Here is a 20407-nt window from a genome sequence, read left to right as displayed (position 1 = left end):
GAAAAGATGTCCTCTCCGACAGACGCACACTTTGTAGAGACTCATAAACATCTCACAAAATGTGTAGCCACTCTCTGTCCTGGCCCCTCCTCTCCCTCATAATCAGGATTTAAAGTAATCTTTGCCAGCCAAACCTGATTAAATGTACCCTGCCTACAGTGTTTGTGCATGTGTGTGTGTATGTAGTGTCTGCCACTGTGTATTCTTTCATATTTACATCCGTATTCTACAGGTAGTGGCTTTAATTAACCTTTGTTCATTACAGAAAATAATTGTTACTAAACCCCTTTTTATTTGGATCTATTAATCAATGGACTGATTTAATGATTTAGTGTATATGCAGTTGTGTTAACACATCTTTGCTCTATCCAATTGATGTCCAATACCTTTATAAATCGATTTATATGACTATGGTTTAATCGTAAAACCGTTCTAAATCCCCCCTTTGATCAAGTGAGGAGATCATTGCTCTTGTGTCACAGTGCACACACTACTGTAAGAAAACATGCACATCAAAATGTATGTACAGTTGCTTTGCTTCTTTTTATTCATTTCTTTACGTCTCCAATGTACAGTAGTGTTATTGGAAGATAAGATGACAAAAAGGCACAAATTCACAATAAAAGAAAGAAAAACAGGAGACAAGTTAACAGGAGTGAGAGCGAGTAAGAGAGAGAGAAAAAGTAAGAGAGAGAGACAGAGAGAGATTTAAAAACAGTTTGGGTTGGTGGAATCATTTGGTTTCATATTCTGATTATAAATCGAGGAATCTAACAACAGATATCTATGAGATTGTCTCTGTTAAACCATGTTCTCTCACAAGTTTGTATGGTGTCTTCAGGCTCTTAAAATGGACCTTATGCCACTATCTGTTTTGAAACAACCACATCTAATTGTCTTTTTCTCCTACATAGCTATAACTCCAACCCTACAGCACCCAGTGTTCCTAAATGCAGAGTCATTTCCCCTCGATCCCCATCACAAACCATAGGAGGGGAAATCTAACTCGCACAAGGGCTGACACCATCAGCTAATTATGTGGATCAATGAACTGACCCAAGCTGCCATTATATGTTTCTTATCGGTGAGAGAAGCAGTTCAGAGACTGACAACAGAGGTACAACAACACTCAGAACAAAAATATATATCTATACACTATCCTGCCAATGAGACATGGCCCCTGTGAGGGAAGAACAATGTGAGAGGAAATAGTGAACAGGGTTTTTGCTTTTTCATTTCTTTTCCTCCAGCTACAAACCACACAGCAGCTATTCACTGCTTTGCTGGAGCATCCTAAAATCTGCAGCAAAATGATCTCAATATGTGACAATGTGTTTTTTTCTTTTGTTTATTTCTATAGCTCACAGTTTTCCTCAAAACGTCTAATCAACTATAACTCTACATCTCCTCACAGTAATACCTCTGTGAGAGCAACTTGGTCACTGTGGTGTGATAACGATGGAATAAGAGGATCACGTGTGGAGAGGCTGTGCTGTAGGTCTGGCAGGACAGTCTGATCTATATATATATGTGTTCATCTACATTACTTTATTTAGTATTTACAAAGTCAATACATACAGTACATCCACAAATCTCCATGATTCAGTTGGTAGCCCCATCACAGACAGTGAGTGAGATGCTTGATGGACACAGAGAGAGGTGGAAGGGTGGGACATCCAGGGTGTTTTCTTTGAAGGGGAGGCAACAGAAAAGGTTATGCGGTGACTGGTTTTATAAACTTAATAGAGATAGTTTATGCAGGGACATGAAAAAAAGTGTCATAAGATAAAACAAGTTTTAAGTATAGCGCTCGGGTGGTTGCCAATAATGACATTTGCAGTTTTTAACGGCCTTTTTACGCCGTGTGTTTGGGCTTAAGACAGATTACATAAATGTATAGGCCAATGATCACACAATAACACTACTACAATATTATCGTGTCAAATGAAGCATGAAGGCATTTCAATTCTCCATTTCTGTGTAATCATAATTCACGAGGCCCTGGAAGACTGGTGTCAATGCTGCTTTCTAAAGAAACTCCACCCCAATTCTATGAGCACCTCAGGGTTATGGTGAACTCTAGCAAATACATAAAGATACAAGAGCAATTTATTTAAATATAATCATTTGCTCTGCTCTGTCATGTCATGTCATGAGTTAGACGGAATATAGCTGATTAATATTCTTCTTATACCAAGAAAATGTAAAAAAATAAAATAAGTTTTTTTATTTTGTATAGCCTAATATCACAAATGATAAATTTTGTTTTGACATTATCTGTTGCTTGCTCTAAAGTTTCCACACTGTTATAAGATAAAGGTGAACAGGTGATGCAAAAGAGGATGACAAAAGTAAGTGAGGACAAAGGAGGCCAAACAGACGTCAACAAGAGGAACAAGGTTAGTGTCTGCTGTTATCACTCCTCTAGGTCTCTTACTTCCTCCCATCTTTACCCAGCCAGCATCGGATCTCTTCAAAGACACGCTACTGTACATCACTCATGTACACTCATGCATATACCGAAAAACCACACTATTACAAGTAACAGGCTTTAGATTCCAGCAGGAGAGAAATCCACCTCATCCAAACACAAACACAATAAAACCAGCATTTAATAAATAATTAATCAATCACTTAACCATCCTTGACTTTCAGCATGGGCTCTGCTTTACCAAAACTGTTCTCAGGATAGGAACAAACAGTAGAGTAAGATTAGATTTGCAATGATAAAAGGAGAGACCAATGTTTCATGGTAGTTATTGCTATTGCTGGATAAGACCATTTATCCACTGGAGGTGACAGAATGGATGACAGGGCAAAAACTGATGCAGATCACATAAAGTTTTACTTTCAAAGAACCATTTATCTATCTACAGCGAGCGGGACGAGCTGCGTATTCAATATGGCTGCTAATGTTAAAACCACCGCCATGATAACGAGGTTTGCAGCTAAAAGAATGTGAAGTTTGTTGAAATAAAGACTCATTCACTGGGCATCTCCCTTTGCAGAGTGATACATTTGACTTATATCCTTGTATACTATCACTGTGTGTGTATGTGTGTGTATGTGTGTGTGTGTGTGTGTGCACGACTGCATGTTTAAATTACTGCACTTTCAAGCGGCCCATTTGAACAGCCTAATGGAACTGAAGAGCTAGAAATGATCTAGAGAGAGAAATAAAAAAACATGTCTGGAAACCTTGAAGACCTTACAACGCTACAGAAACAGACACACACACACACACACACACACACACACACACACACACACACACACACACACACACACACACACACACACACACACTCACACACACAGAGCAGCAGAAAAGCCAATGAATGCCTCAACATATTAGAGGAGATAGTTGGTCTGGAGTATAGCAGAGACAACATAACACTCTCAGCACAATCCCAACTTTGCAGGTGCCGTTTGTAGACTTGCAAATTGATTTGAACAACTAAAGCAAACACTGCATGACACAAATGGAGAGACGGAGGTATTATGACAAACCCCGCCAAATAAATACAAAATCCCAGGATCAAAACTCAACAATGAGCAGATCTTGGTCTGGAAAAACTAAACATCCACAGACAAACTTACAGACAAAATCCTTTTAAAAACCCTGTTCATATATATTTATATTTATATATATATATATTTCAATACAATTATTCAGCTCCCTGTTATACGGCATACTGTATATATACACACCATTGGGATATCTTAAGTAGAAATAAATCCTAAATTGCAGAGATAAATGACACTATTTTCTCTGTAGTTTAGAACGGTTTCGTGACTGAGAGAGAAAGAGAGGACTGACTGACAAGATCTATAGCTACTGGAGGCCTCAGAGCAGGTAATAAGATGGGGACACTGGATGGAAAAACAAATAAGAGGTGGATGGGACTCAAGGGAGATGGGATATGTTGGAGGAGATCATCTGAAAACTGGGAGTTTACTGGGTCCAGGTCCCTGAAAACCAGATTGTACCGCAGAAGCGGGGGATGGGGGTTTGGACCGGCCGGTCAGATGTTTGCGTCAGTTGGAATAGAAGGAGGATGTGAATCCGCTGGTGTCTGGGTAGTCCGGTCTGAAAGACATAGAAAGAGGAAAGAGCATAAACAAGAGAACTTTCTACTTTCGGGTGGGGTGTAACTCTCACTCGTCCAGCTGCTTCTAATCAGCTCATTATGGGCGTCCACTCTTTTAGTTAACCAGATAGATTTTGCCACAATCTCCAACAGCCAATCATGGAGCTGCTGTCAAACTTTAAATCTGTCCTCCTCTCTGCTGCTGTCAGCTGTCATTTCAGGCGATATTGTTGCGGCCCTCCACCACCCCATTCTCCTGTCATTATAGCCAGTGCTCAGGTCGAGCTCATCAGAAGTCCACTCCTCCTCTAATCCAGATCTTCAGCATTCTTTTCCTCTCATCTTCATCACCGCCAGTGTCTAGACCCCATGGGTCGGTTTCCTATTCTACTTACAGCTTCACATCCCCCTAAAATATAGGATATCACGATGGGGTCTAATCGCCAAAGACTTATTCACATTTATTATCTTGAGCACATGTCAATAAAGGTGAGAAATAATTATCTCTTGATTGAAATGGATCCAATATCATCAATGCAAAGTGAAAACACGATACATCTTTAAGATGCGCCTATTTTGACATTCCCATGGCACGCCTGCATCACCATTTTTGTCCAAGCACACCTTTTTCTTTAGATTGCTTTTCATTTAAATGTCTGGAAGGGATTTTTGTGTGTTAAATGGGCACAAAATATCGTCTCATATCGATTACAGGCCCTTAAATAGAATCGAATTGCATTGTGGCTTTGTGATATCAGCTAATATTGTTTGTTGTCCAAAGAATTAATATAATATCATGATGAATCTTAATCCTAATATACAGACAGTCAAACAAATACTACGGTGCATTGAAATGTCACACATCATTTTAAATTCCTCTCACCTGATGAGCAGCAGCATTCACGGTCCAACTCAACCTCAGTCCTCTAGAGCCACCATCCCTTTCACTGGGTCCTTCACTCTCATCTGACAAGACAAGCAATCAGCTCAGAAATGTTGTAGCTGCAGGATAATTCACACTGAGCATGTCCCGTTTCTGGACTCTATGGTCGAATTAATTAGTTTGACTAATATCGATAAATATTAGGTACTTCGTCAGCTCACCTCATCTAGCTCCTTGCGTGTCTCCTCCTCCATGCGACGAATGTCTTCCATGTTCAAGTCGATCCATTTGTCGATCCAGCAGAACAGCTGACGGTGGAAATTAGTGAACAAGCGCTTCTCTTGCTGTGAAACAACATATGAGTATAAAGAGAAAGTCATATTGTGGAATCAGATTCTTTTCCATCTCCTAATGATACAATCAAGCTGCTTGATTATCAGAGATGTTTAATTCCACCTCTGCTTTACACTGTTTATCCACTAGAGGCTGGTGCAGCTCTGTGTGTACAGCATCATAATGGGTGGTACTTTTCCAGTCTTACCTCAAGCTAAGATGCAAGACACTGTATGTACTGTATGCATGCAAAGGATGCAGGCAACAGTCCCTAACACACACACAATCCCCCCCTCAGAAGCTGACATTGACCTGTGGCTAATGATCCCAGTGACATACTGGTATGTACCACAGTCCGACCTTTAAACAAACCTTTTGAATGAAGTTCTCCACTTTATTTTGCAGGCCCCACCACTTGAATTTGACAGTGACCAGTTTGTAGGCACACATGTGTGGGCAGTCTGTCTTCTTAGGAAGTTCTTTCTGCAAGAGCACAAATATACATACATACAGGGATGTTTTAATTGTTAATAAAAATATACAGTATATAAACTCAATTTGTTTTAAATATATCTAGCTTTTAATCTGTTGCATTCAGGGCCGTAGCTATGATTTTAGAGGTCTTTATATAAATATAAATATTAAAGAAAAGTTCCTGTTTGGATTTCTCTAATTTTAGTGATTCTTATGAAGTATTCGTAAATGTAATTTTCCTACATGACAGCTTAAAATGGCCTTTCCAAGTTTCTCCACACTAACAGGAACTAAACTGGGAGGGAAACATTACAATCTTAATTTATTTTTAGGATGTGTTAGGATGAAACTCCCCCCAAGTGGCCAAACATGACCTCAGTGTGCTCAAAGTAGCTATGGCCCTGGTTACATTATGATAAAATGTTTGTCCCGCACCGTCTAAACATGGCTAATAAAACAAATATCGGTGCAAGTGATATTTTTTATTTTACACATCAATAATAACTCCAATGTGGTTGAAGTTCTGTGTTCAGCATGTATTTCAGTGGTTTCATATGTATATGTGAGAAATGAACAACAACGCGTTGTACCTTCCAGTCTGGTCCTAGAGGGCCTCGTCCTGTCTTCACTGACTTGTACCTGCATGGGTCCTCCTCTGGCTTGTAGTCCTGAAGAGAGGCAAGAAAAACCAAAATGAACAAAATGGATGAGGAGGTGACACAATCAATAAGAAATCTAGTTGCTGTAATTTCAACGTGGATCTTAAGCTAAAAGTTTTCACCTTCGAATCCACTTGGCTTCTGTCTGCGATATCCAGATAGACTACATCCACCTTCTTCCAGGTTTCTGCATCCAAACCATGTACCTGAAAGAGAAGCACAGAGCACAGCTGGATACACGCCGCCCTCATACGACAGGGACGGGAACACAAGGTTCAGGGTGAAAACCCATAAGTAAAAATATACATGCGCGACACATTTCTCTGGTAATTAGTGGTACCCTTTTTAGCAGTTTTGGATGCTCACATTTTTTACATGATTATATTAATGTATACATAGGAGCCGCAGGTATTACTGTACGGGAGCCTATAACACGGGGCTTGTTTCGGCATGTCCTGTACAATTCATAGAGCAATTTATTATTAGAGGACAAGTAAACAGTAGAGGAAATGGATAATAAACAAAGAAGCCTACACATGGTGTGAGATACAGTAGAAGTTAAATTCAAGCATTAGTGGTGTAACATGAGCACTTCTTTGACTCATGCATGGTTTAAAGTGATCCTAAAAATCACAAAATAAATTACTCAAACACATGCATGCACCTCGTCAGCTCAATACAGTCTTTAATAATTACATTTTCGAGGTGTCCCGTGTCAGGTTTGTGCCATGTCTCAATCTTGATCAGGAAGTTATCTTTCATATACTCATTCTGCAGAGAAAAGAGAAACAATCCTGAGTGTGGAGGGAACAGTAAATCTACAGAATAAAATGTAAGCAAGCGAAAAAACCATTAAATACAAATGACATAGTCTACTGCTCTCACACACACACACACACACACACACACACACACACACACACACACACACACACACACACACACACACACACACACACACACACACACACACACACACACACTCAGGGTAACTGTGTCTGACTATCCCTGTTGCTGCTCTGTCAGTGAAATAGATCAAATTTCTTTCTCAACTTTCAGGTTTATTTGTTCCCTCCTTGTGCATCAACGTTTCCTTCGTGGCAACATACATGAAATCTGTAAAGCTTAAAAGAAAAAAAATACTCACAGTGATAACTGCAGAGCCAGATGAAAGAAAGCGCAGGAGCAAACAGAGAGAAAGAAAAAATAATACAGTTGGGGAACATATGAGAAATGTAATAGCATTGGTAAAAGTACAGAGGTCAAAGGGGAATTGTTCAGCAATGTTTGTCAGTGGGTATTGTGTGTGTGTGTATGTGTGTGTGTGTGTTTGTATGAAAGATGGCTCTCTTGCAGCCACTAGTGTGTGTGTGATCTCAACCTGAAAGGTCCGAGTGATTGCATTTCTCTTCTCACTGGACATGCAGTTAATAATTCAACTACTCCTTCAAGGAGACACAAAGACACAGAGAGACAGAGAGGTACTTGGAGAACAACAATCTCTTTGACAGATCAGCATCTATCTGATCACTAACTCATTTGAGTCAGCTGTTTTCACATATTACAGTGTATTAGAGCTTTTGTTTATTGCAGGACATACAGTATCTCAAACACCAAATGTATCACAATGTGAGTTTTCAGGTATTATTGTGGGTATGGTGGCATTATAATAGCTCCAGATCGCATCCTATGAGTTCACGCTCAATAGATTAAAAGATAGTTTGGAGGATGGGACTTTGTCCTGGGACCTCTATTGGACCTTTATATAGATCGATGGAGTGCCTGTTTAGATTTCAAACCTAGCCACAACTTCCCTGTGACTGTGACATGTTTTAATTTCATTTTATTGTGGACTGAAACTCTCACTTCTGTATGTGCTACTTATGTTCATTTATTTAACTTACGTATTATTTCCTACACCATGTCTTGTAACAGTGTCTACTCCTGAAACCCTGGAAATATTTGACGGTTTTCTTGTTGTCATGTACCAGCCCATTCTTTAATAAAAAATAAAAAAACACAATAAAACATAAACGCCATCAAGGTCAAAAACACTTGCTATTTTTGGTCTTCCAATTAAGTCATAGTATGAAAATGTGCGCAGCTTCATATATGTCACTAATCATAATTGCTTTTCCAGAGTTTTGAGTTTTGGGCCGTAGCAATCTTGGTTTTCATTTAACGCTGAACAAGACATTTTTAGACAACCAACTTTCATGAACTAAAAACACACTGTGAGAGGGTTAGAGTTGATAAAAACATGGACAACACCCATACTGGACAACGCCAGGGTAACGTAATTGGAACTATAATTTACAAAATGAACATCATTCTGTATTGAAGACTTGAAACTTGCGATTGAGACCATAAACAAATCAAGTGAGATGTAGGCTCATTTTCTCATAGACTTCTATGCAACCAATAGAGTTCCCACCTTCGATTCTGGCTATTACAAAAGAATGCAGGTTGAAGGCACTTCCGCATTGGCTTCACTTTTCAGACCCGGAGGCTGCCTGCTTAGTTTATGTGTGTGTGTGTGTGTGTGTGTGTGTGTGTGTGTGTGTGTGCGTGCGTGCTACCTGTGCGACAGTATGGGTATGCGTTCCAGGCTTTCTCGTGGATGTTGAGAGCTGAAGCTGGAGCCAACATTCTGACGAATGACGGCACTTTACTGCAGGACAGAGGAGTGAAGAGAGAACAGACAATGGTAAGTCTAATGGTATTTGTTTTATTAATTAATACTTATCTAACTATATTTCAATCAGGAGAGATTGAGTTACAGGTCAAATAGTTTATGAAATCAAGATTAGACTTTGTTGAAAACTGTGGCATCATCGAATGCAAGGTTAATAAAGATTTTTCCTAAAAAGTTGAACTATTCCTTAAAAAGCTTTGGAGTAAATCAAGTGATGGGATAAGAGACTGAAGCAGAGACATATATGAATGGATGGGAGCCAAGAGATGTGGCCTCGAGGGCAAAATGAATGAAGTAGTCTTCCTGAATTAACTTTTAAACATGTCGGACAACCGCTCACCTCTGCAAATGGTAAATTTTGTGTGTGTACTGTCCCTTCTCTCCATCTTTCTCGTAGGGCTCATTTTTTAGCACCTCCACTCCTTCTCCTCCACCCGTCTCATTCTTACTGGCCTCGGCCACAGAGTACAGCTGGCCGACCTGGTACTGAAAAACAGAAAAAAAGACAGGTTGGACTGTGTTCAAATAAGGAGCGGTTTCTCTCAACATGTATTATTCTGGATGAGTGAGCTTTCACAGTCAAATACAGATATCTTTATTTTCATGTCATCAGCTCATCTATTTAAATTTTAACTGGTGGATTACTTTTTCTTCTGATCCGTTGCCTGATCTTGACCTTCTACTTTCCTTGTCACTGAATCCTCATAATCTCTTGTTTGTCTTCTTGACCTGTCAGCTTCTTTCACAAACTGTACACTTTCTCCTTCCTTCATCCCTCTCTTCCTCTCATTCCCCATTTTCTCGGTCCCGAGTGTGCATGCGAAGTGTTTAAACACGAAAACACAGGAACATGGCTCCTTTCATTTCTTAATCACTTCTAATCCACTTTATAACCCCTGCACAAAGCTGGACCAGAGGGCCGACGTACGTACATCCCAAAAGATGAAACAATGTCGATGTAGTCAGAATTATTATGTCGTTTCCATAGGAGAGAGATTACAGTTATTCTTTCTAATTTATTGTACGTTAAAGTCAAACCATGAGAATATTATAAGTTACTTTTTTACACACATATAACAAAGAAACAACGTCCCCAGAGAAAACCCACGATATTGGAGCCAGAATGGATTTGACACTGAAATGTTTGTATTAGTTTAAGGCTCATTAGTCATGTTGAAGAAGTACAAGCACTATGATGAGTCTGCACAACAGTTATTTGTAGATTTTATTTATAGACACATGATCGAATGCTCTCCTGCCCGCTCCTGAAATATGGAAACAGTAACTGAGTAATGAAAAAAAAAAAGAAGAGCACAGTAAATGTATGAAGATAAGCACAGCATAACATAACATATAAGGCAATGTTAAAAGCCAATAAATAAAAAGGTAAAAAATGTAAAATAACAAAGATAAGTTCAAAAGAAAAGAAATCTACCTTCTGTGTTCTGCTGTTTTTGAGAAGCACAACAAATGCACAAATGTAGTACAAGAACCAAACCAATTCTAAAAAAAAAGTCTTGTGGATGTAATGCTTTGTGGAACATTGGAGCTGTTATCCATGATTACATTGGTTTATCTTTATCTTCTGCTGATTGTTTGAATGAAGTACAATTCCAGAACGAAGTTCTGTTGCTCTGATACAAAACCTTACATGAATATTTTGGATTGCTAAAAATGTTTTCTATTTAACTCCAGCGTAGCTACAATATTTTACTCTAATATGTCCAGATATGCAAGTGCTTGATTAAAATGAAAGACAATGGAGCACTCACATACAACCATCTCATATACTGTATGTACATTGGATGTTATTCTGTAATCGTTTCTGAAATGTAATTTCAGGTGATTGTAAATTGCAGTTTTTTCAAATAAATATCAGCAACAAATCCATAGTAATGTTATTCAATTGGTAAATGTTCTCCATAATGAATATTGAGTTTTCTCTTTTTAATTTGACTGTCAGGAGGAAATCCTGAAAGCTATAGCTGCAGATTTCCCTGAAATTTGGAAGACCACTAACCGGTCTTAGGCAGTCCAAGTTCTGAAAAGACTTTGGTAGTAATTCTAGATAACTCATATATCACTATCACTACTATCACTTTTATATATTAACTATGGGTAAGTGAATTGAGGCCAAATCCTAGATACATTTGCTTACTGCTTTGATCAATACCCACAGATCCTTTATTAAATGGCAGCTGCTCACTGTGCTCACTGTGTTCAGAAACAACAGTGACAGATGGTCACTATTCCAGCTATTGTTTCAACTACTTTAGGACTTTTGGATTAAAGCCACTATTCAGAGACTGCTCATTTTGGCCATGACCTTTTGACCTTTTGTCTGCATTTAAAAAGGTTACCCCTCCACAGCAACAGCAATGGAATATAAAAAGACAAAGACCCAGATACCTGTGCCAAGCTGGTTTAAATGACCTTCACATAATGTGAACACTAAAATGAAACAAAGACAGAATAATTGTCTCTGGATTGAATTACTAGACACAGCTGGAGAGCAACCGAGAGACTGTTGCCTCAAGTCAGCTGCAGACACCGCGACTGCCAACGAAAATAAATGGGATGCAGCAACAGCAAAGCCTCCTGGGTCAAAGTGTTGGACAAATATAATTCAACCTTGCCTTGTGGGGTGATTCCATGTTCAGTTATACCAGAACTTCCTTCTTTGACGAAAATAAAATTGCCTAGTGATAACGCTTTAGGTTCAAATCTGTTCCTGGGAGGAAGTTAACAGACAGAAAATTCAATTTAGTAAACTCTCCAAGGATCAACGGCTAGAAGAGCCTCTTTCAAAATGTAGCCTACTCCCCGAAACAAAACCTTTATTCAAAGACATTAATCCATAGTCATCCCTAGTGAAGGTACAACTGTTGTGCTATTGGAAAGAATCTAATTCCCATGTGTAATTTGGTGGCAAATAACTGAATGCTGCTGCTTCAGAGAGTTCGGGTGTAGTGAGGGAGGCAGAGAAGATGGAGCTCTGGAAGGACGTGAAACAAGGGCAGAGGGGGCACACGTGGTGCAAGACACAGGAGACATTTCTCAACTGTATTCACATTCACACATTTTAGTCAAGAAAATATCTAGTGTCTAATTGTGACATAACATGCTGACCTTCACACAACTTCCGGGCCTCCTGCTCTAAAGGAAACCTGCCTCATTGTGTAGATATATGATTAAGATCAAGGCAACAAACACACACAGTTAAAGAGAAGCAACATGTGCAGATTTAAAGCCTTCCTGAGGAAAGGGGAAAAAATTGCATTGCTCCGTCCACTGCCTTGTGGTGTGGAGTTAGAATGAAAATTTGATTCTCAGATTTGGCTGAAGTTGCATTGACGTGGGACAATACATTAGGGGCAGTTGCTGTCTCGGCTGAAAACCGGTTATCGTGCGTCTGAGCACTCACAGCTGCTTCACACTGATACTTGAAGCTGTTTACTGTGTGTAATCGTAGATTAAGTGCTTGTAGGCTACATTAGTCCATTTTTATTTGTCAATAATAAACACCACAAGTCAAATGTCTCTACCAAAAGTAGATTACTCTCAAGTAAGTGCATACATATGAGGACGATAGCGAGGGGGGGTGCAGAGGAAGTCATGGAAGTAGTTTCAGGTGACTCATTTACGATGCAGCAGGCCTGAATGGAAGAGCAGACTGCAATGGAAATGAGGATATCAGGGGACAGATGGACACAGAGAGAAAAGAGGACGAAGACAGTGAAAGATTGTGCTTACTGTGTTGGTTTATAGCTTTATCTGATTAAACGCCTCTTAAATATGAGCACATGTGATCACTGCTGCCATTTTTCTATGCATAGTCTGTGAGATCTTTTATTTTTATTTTTTTTAAACCTTCAATTTTTTCCCCCGTCCATGTCCTTTATGTCCTTTCCAGTGTTCGAAGATATATGATCACGATTGAAAATATAAAACATAGTTGTAAACACATTAAAGTCGAAGGCCACTTAAGAAAGATCAGCTTTAAGGCCCTGTCACACATGTCCGTACGGCGGAAACGTATACGAGTCCAACTTCACATCGGATCGGAAAAGTGAACATATACAGATACGCATGTCTAACCTATTGATAGAGTATCACTTACTTCTACAAAATGTATCAGACGAATACCCAACGAATGCATAACGTATACAAACATATGGCGTATACAAAATATCTGCAACACGCTGGTGTACGTTGATATAAGGTAAGGTATAAGTAGTATTCGCTAAGAGCTCACTGTGTTACGTTGGGGTGCGTTGTTGAACGCTGGTGTTTTGAGCATATTCAAAATTTCCAGACGTACCCGACGTGTGCTTCATAAGATATGCAGACGTTACACATAAGTTGCATTACGTTAGAAATACGTGAATACTGAATGCGTACGTGAATACGGAATACATTACGTGACTACGTTAGAGGTACGTTAGATATAGGCTACGTCGGCTGACGGTGAACCCTACAGCCAACTTATTGATAACGAGTGGATAACCTATTCATAACCTATGTTAAACTTATCCCTGACGACGGAGTAACTTATTAAACGTGTTTCTACAGTATAGCTAGCGTTCAGCTAGCGATTTGGGAGCTTATTGTGGTTTGAATATAGTATGTAGGGTCCCTGTGAGTAGCTCATCCTCACTTCTTCACAGCACGTCTTGATGAATACATCAGCCCATCATCAGAGAGCATGGAGGATGCTGAGAGGCTGCGACAAGAGTACATTCTAGCTGTTCTCCAGCATCAGCATGACGTGAGCCAAATGGCACTTTTCCAGCTCTGATACGTTTTAAATAAGTAAGTGATATGCTATCAATAGGTTTGACATACGTATAATAATTTGTTATGTATACGTTATGTATGCGTCAGCTACAACGCCGCTGTGGAAAAGTTGGACGTATTTGGACTCTGACACATTTTGAGCTACTTTTCATATACGCCGGCATGCTTCTGTCTGTGTGAGAGGGCCTTTAGTGATGACAGGCAAAATAAACAAATACCGTTAACCAGAGAATCAGATAACAAAAGCTGAGCCTTGAGCTTTTTAAGCACACACACACACACACACACACACACACACACACACACACACACACACACACACACACACACACACACACACACACACTCAAATATACTGAAATGAAACTTACCTCTTCCACAGAGATAGGAAGAATCACTCGACTGAAAGAGAAGGAAAAAAGAGTAAAGTAAAAGGAAATCATAAAGTAAAATTACAGATACTGTAATTTCATTCTATTCCAGTGAAGAAAACATAACATCAAAATACATAACGTTTCTTTTGCCTTAATATTGATACTTGTTTTAACCAGCTAAAACTCACAATGTCTGTTTTCCCCGTGAACAATCCTGTGATGTGATTGTTGTTTAAGTCTGTAATACTATCATGTTAATATTGATATTTCTCCAATACTGTATGAAGAGTTCCTTTGGTTTCACTGTACTTTCCCGTGTGAGCAAAAATATCCCTAAAAGCTGACATTAATAATTCTTAAATTTGATAATAATAAACTTTATCTGTGATCTGGATTAGCCTGGAGAGATCCTGTAAGTGACATCCTGACAACATGGACATCTTTAACCATTCAGCTCGATTCAGATCTGGACACCAATTATCTGGCAAACATGCGTCTTTTCCATGAAGCTGTCTCTCAGGAGTCTTCCACTGAGCTGGGGTAAGCCCACAGGGATTTGTAATGAGCTTTACGAACAGTACATGACAATCAAACAGTTATAGTCCTGACAAGTTCATTCTTATTAGAGGAATTTTACGTCTCACAGAGCAAAGAGTAGACTTTATTTAATGTTTTTGCAAAATAAATGACAAGGCTACTTTTCTTTTATTTGGCACGACTTTATTAACAATAGGATAATAAAATCTAATGCGCATTCCAAACTGAACAAATCAAACTTGCTTTAAGTATGAAATGTACGTATTGAGTCATCAGGGGATAATAAATATCTATTGTTTGCTATTCTGAGGAGAAGATAAGAAGATGCTTCACTAAAGCAAGAAGACAGGGAGACAAAATGTAAAACCTGAGCTGTGAAGCTGGGTTTTCACACTGAGCGGTTCTTCTAAAAAGGTTTAGAACAGTTTCCATCTGAGGTTATACTTAATATGAGGAGAAAACATTGATTTTTAATGGGCTAACATTATTATCAATATTTTACAGAATCAGGACAAGGTGGGGATAAAGTGCACTTATCCCCTTTTTTTACATCTTTGAACTTAATACAAATAAAAGTATTATTTCTAAGTATTAACCTAAATATAGCAACATGTAACCATCAGTTACAATAAAGACAATTATTTACATCTTAATTTAATAAAAGTGATCATTATCTAGGACTACGGAGACTGCTCGTCCCACTGTACTTCCTCTCCACGACCGTGGTGTTATCTATGTATGTGAATATTTCTGCTGAATCCCAGCCCTTCGTCCTTGTGTTCCATAAGTTCAGGTGAAAACCAGCACCTCCTAGTGGAGTAGAAACTGACTACGCATGTGGCCGCTAGTGGCTGTACTGAACCTAACATAGTGTAAAGCACAATTTAGTAGCCTTTACTTACCTCCAGTATTTTACCAAGAAATCTATTAAATACATTTTTCATTTGATCTGATGATCAGTGTTACTTCTTAAGTAACTGATCGCAAAAAAAGTAGGTTAATGTGATGATGTTTTCCTGTAATCTCTACGTGTAATGAAATCTAATATGTAATCTGATGGAATGGAATAAACGTCTTAAAATAAAAAAGTGTTCTTCAGCTTTGTGCAATGTGAAATGCTTAATATAATCACAATCTATGTTTACGGGGGGGGGGGCTAATCTTTGGCTTTATTATTTGGTGACGTAGCCCCAGTACACTGTACAGATCTGCTCACATACAGTACATACAGTATAACCATGTGAGGGAATACTCATTCTACAAAAAACTATTTCTGAGTATTTGGAAGCAGCAGCTTAAACCCACTGCACTACCTCCTTTCTCTGACACGGGTGCACTTTGTACTACATAACGCACATACAGTATGCAGCCTTGTTGATTGTTTTGTAACCGTGTGATGTATGCCCAAAATAAGATAATCCCGCATCCCATTTGCCACTGAATGTAATCTGGGTCTGAGTCCCAGCCAGACATTGGATGGGAGGCCAGCTGCTGCAAGGAAGGCAGAAACAGTCTGTAATGTCAAATGACAATATTGTAGATGTAAGTACAGATCTCCCAAAGTAAATCAAAAGGAAAGAGAAGAAGAACCCCACCCCTTCTCTCTCTCTCTCTCTCTCTCTCTCTCTCTCTCTCTCTCTCTCTCTCTCTCTCTCTCTCTCTCTCTCTCTCTCTCTGTGTAAATCTCCTTGGTCTAAAGGTCTTGGCAAGAATATCAGGTATCTCTCTGTTGCTTCCGAAAACAAACACCCTTCTTCTCTCGTGCATCTGCCTTCTCACCATATCCCCTTTTTAAGTCAAGCCACATTTATTTATATAGCCCAATATCACAAATCACAATTTTGCCTCAAGGGGCTTTACAGGCACACGACACCCACTGTCTTTTACGAGTCTCTCTACGGAATAAGAAGAAACTCCCCAAACAAACCCCCTCACGGGGACAACCAGTCTTCAGTCTGTTTTCAGTCTGTTTCTATTCTTTCACTGCTTCTTTCCCATTCTCTTCATCACATCATACCTTGTATCATTGTGCACCTGCCAAAGCATGGAATTGGAGAAAAAGTGGACCAGGAGTGATTTAGGACAGCAGTTAAAAAAAACAAAAAACTGTCTGTACTACAGCAGTCAATGGATCAATTCACTGTCTCTTGACCCCTGTGATGGCTCTCCAATGTATGTGTGTCGGTGCATGTACAGGTCTCTCCGTGTGTCTGTGTGTTGACAGCATATATAAGTGCATTCAGCATTTAATCGTGACCGATTTAATTAATTTCCAGGCAGACTGCTGAGACCCAGACTCTCCCTAATCACTTCAGATCTTTAGCCATGCCATCACTCTCATCCTGAGCTTTTTTTTTTATGCGGGGCCATTAATTGATTGAATACATTTGGTCAGAAATCCAGACAACAATGAGTGTTGATTAAGGTATGGCCAGATAAGCCAGGCTTTGATCTATATAGATTTTTCAAGATCAGAGTGTTATTTTTAGATGCTGAAGCTGCCAGTAGCTGGAAATGTGTGCCAATGTACGGTAGCATAGCTCTGACCTTGCCATAGAATTGCAATAAAACATTGAACATACATGCATCCTAAAAATACATACCTATACTTTAAATATTTCATAGAAAAGATTGTACAAAATGATCTGAAACTATACTGTAACACTAAAAACGTGGGGTAAAAAACATACTGATTACTTTTCTTTTTCTTTTCTTTTTTACAGGTGGGTCGCTCACACTTTAAAGCAAACTCAATCTGGTTTACAGGCTGACACTAATGAAGAGCATGGAAATGAAGGAACCACCATCCTGTCTGAACTCGACAACCACTAATAACTGATTTTTTTTATTTGAAGGCCAAAATCATCCCAATTCATCTGCATACCATCGGCCTTACCCTTATTCTAACCACCAGCTGATTCGGAGCAGGCCTCAGTCAGTTATCCTCACATAACACTGAGCCTGCACAAGCAATGGGTTAAAGTAATGTGCTAAAACAAATCTCCAAATCTTTGCGTTTGACCGCACGATCCCACTTGATGTGCCATCCTGTCCCTTCGGCCCAGCTGTCACATTCTCAGAAATGTCTGACTGGTGCGTCAAAACCTCGCCATTTACCATTTTTTGCCAAAGCTTTGCAACCACCTCCCCTATAAACTACCTGCCCACTCCCACCCGGGGTCCCTCTACACCTCGCCATCTCCATTCCTCCAGAGGTAAATGCCGGAATGCTCCATCAGTCCCTTCACCTTCACCGCGCATCAATAACATGGCCACAGCGGCTCACAGGGATGGACGCTGGCACAGCACGGCGCGGCTTACATCAGCCATTTCTCTCCCTCAGCACCACTCCTCTAGAGCATCCGTCATTTTAGCACCAAAGCAAAATGCATTTATTTATCCGCTACAGTGAAAGCCTCCCGATTTCACTTGAGGGCTCTTGATGCAAAATGTGAAGGGCACAGCCATGCCTGCACCGGCTGCTGATGCCGCTGCCGCTTTATTTATTTATTTCTCGGTTTATTCGGTGAATGCTTTAGGGTGATGAAGTGTCATATGCATGAAAAAATGATGACGGACACGAAGTCGACCAGATACGGGATATCGACATCACCCTGGCCGCACTCTTGTAATTCCACTCTCGAGCGACTGGCCACAATGTCAGCGCTGCGAAACCAGACGGGCGCACACACACACACACACACACACACACACATACACACACAGCTACTTACAATTCCTTTATGAGCATTTTTTTGGCGGTGCAGTATATCCAAGAGGGGAGCAGCTCAATACAGGGTCCAGAAACAAGGGTCGTCCCTCCCTCCGTTAGTCTCTTCTTTCTCCGCTTGCTTCTCTCCCACCTCTCCCCCTCTATGTCATTCTACCTCCACAGTCGCTTATTTTCTTCAAATTCACTTCCTGATCGGGACCGCGGCGCGGCGTTGCTGTTGCGCGCAGAGCAGCGAGGCCTGTGCAGAGCAGACTACACACAGAAAAGGATGGTTCACCAGGGTGTGCTCTGTGGTTGATGTGGTGGGTCTATATGACTGACAGAGACTAATTGAGCCATCCAATTTTATAAATAGATAATTGATAATTATGCTTGACAACACACATTCTGCTGATTCTGGAACTGCTCACCCTGACCCTCTTTTACAAAAAACAATAGACTTTAGAGCACAATATACATACAATAGTTCAAGTGTATTTGTAATTCAAACTGTAGTTTATACTAAATATGATATACTAAAATTAAACTATACTAAAACAAAAACATTTGAATAATCTTTTACAGGAGTGGCCAAAACAGCAACACCATATTAGATGAAGAAGGCCACAGAAGGTTAATCACTTCAGAAGAAACCCCCAAAAATGAATACATAAAATAACAACGGCTCTCTGAGCTTCCCTGGATCGTTTTTCTTCAGAGTGTATTACACACTTTGCGTCATCGCAGTCACTGTGACGTAGAAGCGTGGCTATTCGCCACCAGGGTATATATAGGCTTGACACAGGGACCACCACCGCTGGCACAGACGTGCGGTGCGTCAGCTCTCTAAGCCCTTTAAACAAAGTCTCCGCATCTAATGTGATTATCTGCCTCCAGAAATTCCAAACCCACCCCTGTCCACTAGATATCTGCCACTGATGACTGACTTAATTTGTTGTACATTACAACGAATTTCAAATACATTCCTGACGGTGTAACGATACGTTGGAAGATGAAATCGTGGAGGTAGCCTTGTGCAGTCATCCTCATAAATCCACACAGGAATAGCAGGCTGACCTGTTATTCTCTCAAGAACGCCTGGAGGTCCCCTGACTACGCTTTGGCCCACCACCCACGGGTCTATAAGATTGTGTTGGCGCTTGATGCGATGACAAGGCATCACAGGTCCCTAATCCAGCCCCAAGTCCCGGAGATAGCAGGATGTGAGTGTGTGTGAGTCTAAAGTTATGTAACGGCACACTGCTGCTGTATTTATAGCGCATCTGTATCCGTCAGCCAACATCCGCTTATCATTTCTCTGTATTCTCATCTGGATAGGACCCTGGCCTTTTACCTACTCTGATAGATGTACACTGTAGTACAAGTGAAGGATCTATCTATCTATCTATCTATCTATCTATCTATCTATCTATCTATCTATCTATCTATCTATCTATCTATCTATCTATCTATCTATCTATCTATCTATCTATCTATCTATCTATCTATCTATCTATCTATCTATCTATCTATCCATCTATCCATCTATCTATCTATCTAGCCTATATATGTCGACAGGAAGTTTCCCATGCCTGACAACTGTTCTGTTAAATTGAAACGTTGCACGACTAACATTGCTAGGAGTTTTAAATACAGTGTGCTGTTGTCTGATTCTTGCCTTAGATTGATATTTTTGATCCAAGAGGATGTGCGTACCCTGCCTCAAATTGTTCAACAGAACATGCTGCAAATGGACCACTGCTTGCTTTTACAGTGACTTCATAGGGCAGTGGTCTCATGTCGCTTCTTTGAACTGTGTACCTGAACAAACCACAGGGGCAGCCAACAAGCA

At 39.9% G+C, this 20407-nt stretch overlaps 1 protein-coding gene across 1 annotated transcript; it reads right to left on the bottom strand.

Annotated features, from left to right (window-relative positions):
• Positions 1-524: 524 nt before the first annotated feature.
• On the bottom strand, positions 525-18828 carry pitpnab (phosphatidylinositol transfer protein, alpha b). The gene is made up of 12 exons (XM_029448392.1): positions 18578-18828; positions 14304-14334; positions 9476-9621; positions 9020-9111; positions 7588-7595; positions 7137-7211; positions 6563-6646; positions 6372-6449; positions 5680-5790; positions 5196-5318; positions 4975-5057; positions 525-4090 (listed from the first exon to the last, which is right to left on the bottom strand). The coding sequence occupies exons 1-11, from the start codon at positions 18592-18594 to the stop codon at positions 5010-5012; spliced, it is 813 nt and encodes a 270-aa protein (XP_029304252.1). The 5' UTR covers positions 18595-18828; the 3' UTR covers positions 525-4090; positions 4975-5009.
• Between the last annotated feature and the right edge of the window lie 1579 nt (positions 18829-20407).

Source organism: Cottoperca gobio, chromosome 14, assembly GCF_900634415.1.
Source record: "Cottoperca gobio chromosome 14, fCotGob3.1, whole genome shotgun sequence".
NCBI lineage: Eukaryota > Metazoa > Chordata > Actinopteri > Perciformes > Bovichtidae > Cottoperca > Cottoperca gobio.
This window is presented reverse-complemented; position numbering and strand designations above follow the sequence as displayed.